The following is a 6,105-nucleotide window of genomic DNA, read 5'->3' as shown; positions in this document are numbered from 1 at the left end:
TAACCACTGTGCTTCTGTGCAGCCACCTTAACTGCTCTTCATGACCTTGGGCTGAGCAGATGGATGCTTTCCAGACAGTTAATCTCTCTCTCTCTTCCAGTGCTTCTTCTCCATCCAGTATTTCCCAGCTTCTGCCTTCTGAACTATGCCTCTCTGCAAACCACTGGTCCAAATCTATACTGTCCTCCTGCTCCTGGGAAGATTATAAATTAAAAATGTTTTCAAGAGCTACATTGTTCATTTATTTTAAATATTCCATGGCTGCCTTTTCAAGGCCAAAGCTTCCACAAGGCAGTCCATAAGAAAAATGGAGGTTAGTAAAAATATAATTCCAATATATACAGTGATTTTAAATGAGCAGTTAGGTTAAGTTAAAACATTGTACAGTAATACCTCCATGAACATCTGCCTCGTCTAGCTTCCATTCTGGTGAATGTCCACAGCAAACCCGGAAGTACCAGAACGGGTTACTTCTGGGTTTTCCGCTCGTGCATGCGGAGAAGCGCTAAATCGTGCTCTGCGCACGTGTGCAGATGTGACACTTTGCCCTGCGTCCTTTTTGGCTAGCAGCCGGTCACAAAACAAGGTACGACTGTACAGGAGGGCCAGAACCACACTTATATAAAATAAATGTAAGATCAATAGGAAGGAGCAAGTTAAAGTCAATGTGTTAAAAGAAAAACAGCAATGAAAGTAATTAAAAGCATGCAGCATTGCATCTCGACTGAAAGAAGAAGTCTAGAATAGGGTTTCATAGCCCATTCCAAAGCCAGCACAGATGTATCTCCCTCAGGAGGAATTTCCACAAATGTGGCTTGAGAACAAAGCCAAAAATCTTGGATCCAAGTTTGGATTCAGTTAAGTTCTAGAAATGCAAACTGAATCAAATTCATTCTCCATTACTAATGCCAGTATTTCCTTCCAACAAATTCCATCAGCCTACAGAGGGAGGGATAAGAACAAGGTGTAACTTATTGCCTCTGCTGAAATACTGTCACCTGGCAGCAGGCATTCCCATCAGGCTACTGAACCTATTTCTACCCTGGTAACTTTAAAAACAGGTCTCTGACCTTGATTTTTCACTCCTCGCTCCTTATCCCCATTTCTTTGTGTGTCATGAATTTTAGATTGTGTGAAGAAATAGACTATCTTCCGCCTGATCTTGCATGAACCTGTGGGAGCCTCTTTTTATGTTTTATTTTGCTGAGGAGTGAGATAGACATGCTTTAGCATGTTTAAAATAACATGGGGATATGGGAAGTTCAATGAAATAAGGAGAGAAAATGTATTCTGCTCTCTAATTTGGTGCAGGATGAATTGAATATCCAAATAATATTTTTTAAAGTTTCCACCACCTCTCTCTTATCAATCTTGGTGAGCCCAGTTATGGATTTGACCAATTGCACAAGAGTGTCAGAGTTCATCTTGCTTGGATTCCCACATATTTGGGGAATGAACATCACCCTGTTCCTCGTGGTCCTCCTGCTGTACATTTTGTCAGTTGCAGGGAATGGTCTCATTATTGTCATGGTGAGAGTGGACCGTCGGCTCCAGAAGCCCATGTACTTCTTCCTTAGCAACCTCTCTTTCCTGGAGATGTGGTACACCACTGCCGTTGTTCCCATGATGTTGACCAACCTCCTGTCGGCAAAGACCACCATCTGCTTCTATTGTTGCATGGCCCAGTCCTACTTCCACTTCCTCTTTGGCATCACGGAGTTTTACATCCTCACGGTCATGTCCTTTGACAGGTACTTAGCCATCTGTCAGCCGCTCAGGTACACCACCATCATGACCTCCAATGTCTGCCTTCAACTTTCGCTGGTTACATGGCTAGGGGGCTTCTGCACCATCCTTTTGCAGACAGTGCTGGTCGTAAGGCTTCCCTTCTGTGGCTCCAATGTTGTCAACCATTTCTATTGCGACATTGGGCCCATGTTGAAGATCGCCGGTGGAGACACGCATCTTATTGAAGCCCTTGGCTTCCTGATTGCTGTGGCTGTGATCCTGGGCTCCCTGATGCTAACGGTGGTATCTTACATCTTCATCATCTCCACGATTCTGCGCATCCCATCAGCCAGCGGACAACGGAGGGCCTTCTCCACCTGTGCCTCCCACCTGACTGTGGTCAGCATCCTGTACGGGGCAGTCCTTTTTATCTACTTAAGACCTTCTGCCAAACACTCATCTTTCAGCCTCAACAAAGCCATCTCTGTGCTGAACACTGTGATCACTCCAGTGCTAAATCCTTTCATATACACCATCAGGAACAATGAAGTCAAGGAGGCTTTACGGAAAGCCTTAGGAAAGCAGGTGCAGAATCCACTTATACTGTGAGATCTGGACTGTATTGGGAATACTTACTGAGCAATCTAGTGCTAGGGATAGAGAAGGTTTCCATGTGGTCCACATTTTTAACCAAACTGCCCAAATTTGCACCTCTCAGACTAACAGGTGGGTCAGAAGAACATCTCACTTCTCCAAATTTCTTGGCTTATTTTTTTAAAAAAGGTGCCCAAATGTCTAAAGTGCATATTCTATAAATGTGCATATTGTGTTCAAATATGTCCATTGTGACAATAACACTTGGCTGTGTTTAGATTAATTTCTCAGATAGAGGTATCCCAAGATGGAGACAAATAATTAAATACAGATCAAAGATACAAATGGATTAATTGAAACTGCAAAGAGTAGACAGAAGTCAACAAACCAACAAATTAAAAAAGGGACTCAATCCAGTACAAGGGGCTTTGTGAGTAGAATACCAGTAGAATACCCTGGTACTGGTTTGAATGAATTAAATCTTGCTTTTTGTTTAATAGGTCATTTTAGTTTTGTTAATTTTTCGGTTTTGTTGTTCAATTTTCTCTCCCCCCTCCTTTTCTCTCTCTCTTTTTACTTCTTTTATATAGTACACATTTATTTTGGATTCTTGACAATTCAATTGTATATGCTGTAATAACTATCTAGAAATATCTAATGTACAATTAGTTTGTTTTTTGCTTTTTTTGTATGTTATGTTTGTAATGTTTGTTTTATTTTTTTTAAAAAAAGAAATATATAGACTGCAGTTTACTGATTCCTGCATTGCAGGGGGCTGGACTAGATGACTATGTACAGTTCTACGATTCCCTGAGTCAGAAGAGGGATCAAAGTTTTTCAAGGAAGGACTATATTGCTAATGTTTCTCTGACTCCTGCAGTGGAAATGCATGGCGAAAGTGATACTAACAGTGCAAACCTGAAGGACTGATGCTAACCAGTGTGGACAATTTGGATTGGACCACTGTTGTGACCCCAGTATAAAGCAGCTTCATATGCTCCTATGAGTAGTACTCAATCCTGAAATACGGGAGCTTATAATCACAGTCACTCATAGCCACACATCCCCATGGAGAATCCAAAAATGCAGGCAGCTTTGCTGATCTTATAGTGAGCTGACAATTGATGGTATAGTGGTTAGCATGGTGGACTTAGGCTTGAAGACTGGAATCCACAACCCTGATCATCTGTGACATTCACTAAGCGACCTTGGGGCAGTGCCTGATTGATCCTGGTCTATCTCACAGTCAGCATAAAGTGAGGTGACCCAACCCTTTTTCTGTGCCACTCTGGTGTCAGTGGAAAGTGGAACACAAATGTGAACTCTATTAAAGCATCATGTGGTCCATAGACTGCCATTTCTCATGATGGCTTGGTTTGAATGGGAGAACAATTGCTTAGTGCTCTACCATATATTGAATGCAAAGAAAGTGCCTTTTAAAATAGCCAAGCAAGTCTTTTGCCAGGTTAACTAATGAAAACAGAACTTGTTTAACGACCCTGCTCCCCACTGCCACCAAGTATCTGGCAAATATCGCTCCTGTTAATCCACTCTGAGAACTGTAATTCTGGGGAGGGCAGTGGAGTAACAAACCATACTTCTCATTATTATTTGAGGAGAGCTTAAAGTGGTGCCTGGATTACCTAAGCTGTAACAATTGCTTGTACCGCCTCACAATTACATTTTGTACTGCAGAAGCTGGAAAGAAATTTCATACACTTTTCTACAAGATGCCTGTTGCACTTCACAAGTGTTGTCACGACACCTAGTGGCCAGACCCAAACAAAACACAAACCTTAAATTAGACGCAAGCATTATGCTATAAACAATATCTTCTTCCTCTTCTTCTTCTTCTTCCTCTTCCTCTTCTTCTTCTTCTTCTTCTTCTTCTTCTTCTTCTTCTTCTTCCTGCTGCTGCTGCTGCTGCTGTATTTCGTAACCACCCTTCAACATGTCCCAGGGTGAGCTACAACAATTTAAAAATACAATATTAAAATTAGTTAAAGCAAGTTACTGTCAAGTTGGAACTAAAATATATAATTCAGGCATCAAAGGCAAAAGTAAATTGGATGCAATTTCAGCATACAACAAGCAATACATAATCAAGGTGCCAGATTCACTTTTGTGGGGAGGGTATCCCACAGATTTGGGGCTGTCACAGAGGAAATAATAATAATAATAATAATAATAATAATAATAATAATAATAATATAATGAGAAATGCAAACTAAGGTCAATTTTTAAAATTCACCGCAGCGATAAAAAAAAGTGAATAGTTGTGCTGGTTAAAAAAATGCATTGCCACAAGAGGGCAGTAAACAATTTAATAGCACATTGGAATATAATAAGAAAAAAGGTGTTGAAACACCCTCCAAACACTGAAGAGAGTGTTCACCAAATCTTCTTAGGAACAGAGTTCCATGATCTTGGGTGCTGTTCACATACCAGGTGCAGACGCCAGCCTTGCTGAAGATTGTCAGAACAATTCATTCCTTTGCTTGCTATCACATCCACCATAGTCAATAGCGTCACATTCATAGCATACATTTAAAGCACTTTGACAGTCACAGGAAATCCTGGGAGCTGTACTTTGTTAAGGCATAGCTTCCAACATGCCGCAGAAGAAAATCAGGATTTACATCTTTTGGGGCCGTGCTCCCGAGTGAATCATATGACTCGCATGAGATGGCACGCACCCCCCCCCCCAAATGTGCTTCTTTCAGGGTTTCTCTCTTGTGGGAGCCAGGTGACTCATGCAAGAGTGCAGCCTCCCAAAATGTGTTTCTTTCAGAGCAGTGCTCTTGCGGCAGCCAAAATGGATGCTGGAAATTGCAGCTCTGGGAAATTAGCACCATTAACAGCCTGCGGTTCCCAGAATTACACATGACTGTTAAAGTGGTATAACAGTGCTTTAAGTACTCATCTGCACCTACATTAACCCTGTTAGGTTTCCCCAGGGAAACCCAGTCTTTAGCACTGAATCAGAATGTATGGCAATTGGATTTTCGATGGATGGCTGTTTGTTCTTATTTAGTGCTAAAGAGCAGGTTTTCTGGAGGAAAGCAGTGGGGCAAAGGCAAAACCTCTCCGACTCATGCTTAGATAGCACGGGACAAGTAGAAAACCACTCACATCTGTGATTTGTGGGCACAGGGGAAGCAGAAGTGTGGACAAGCCCCAAATGTATGGTATGGAGGTGACCTCAATTGAGAAAATGAACCCAGGAGGATCACACTGGTGGCCAACCACTTGAGAGCAGCAGAGATCATACATGGGGGCAATCAATTGCTCTCAGAATCACCAGTCAATAATTAGAATAAGAAAAAGGATTGCACTGGAAGCCACATGGGCAAATATCTAATCTTAAAATTAGACCAGCCTCTTGGGGGCAGCAAAGGCCTAGAAATTAGAGGTAGCCATATTGTTTTCTAGTTCTTGTGTGTGAAAACCACAGAAAGTTTCATATAACTTGTTGAGCCATACTTTCCTTCACCACCACCACAGATGTTACTTTGGGGTTTTGTAAATGAATTGCAGGCTCTGTTTTTTATCTTTGGTGGGGCAGAGGCTGCTGTTTGCTTGCAGCGCTGTGGGTGGTGCTGTGGCTCCATGGAAGGCAAAAAAAGTTAAGGTGAGGTTTGCAGAAAAGTGGCTTTCGGCAAACAATGAGTAGAAAGTGGTTTCCTTTTTTATTGCTAAGAGGAAGGGTAAGGGGGGGATGCTGATTTTAGGATGCCTACTCTTACAAAAGTATCATCATCATCATCATCATCATCATCATCA

General features: G+C 41.8%; 1 protein-coding gene across 1 annotated transcript; it reads left to right on the top strand.

The window, feature by feature from the left end:
* Positions 1 to 1,452: 1,452 nt before the first annotated feature.
* Positions 1,453 to 2,337, top strand: LOC310748693 (olfactory receptor 6X1-like; the record flags this gene model as incomplete). The annotated part of the gene is made up of 1 exon (XM_083584538.1): positions 1,453 to 2,337. One exon carries the CDS (start codon positions 1,453 to 1,455, stop codon positions 2,335 to 2,337), a length of 885 nt encoding a protein of 294 aa, XP_083440664.1.
* Between the last annotated feature and the right edge of the window lie 3,768 nt (positions 2,338 to 6,105).

Source organism: Podarcis filfolensis (assembly GCF_964270895.1).
Source record: "Podarcis filfolensis genome assembly, chromosome: 13".
Lineage (NCBI taxonomy): Eukaryota > Metazoa > Chordata > Lepidosauria > Squamata > Lacertidae > Podarcis > Podarcis filfolensis.
Note: the sequence above shows the minus strand (reverse complement) of the source record. Positions and strands in the feature narration are given on the sequence as shown.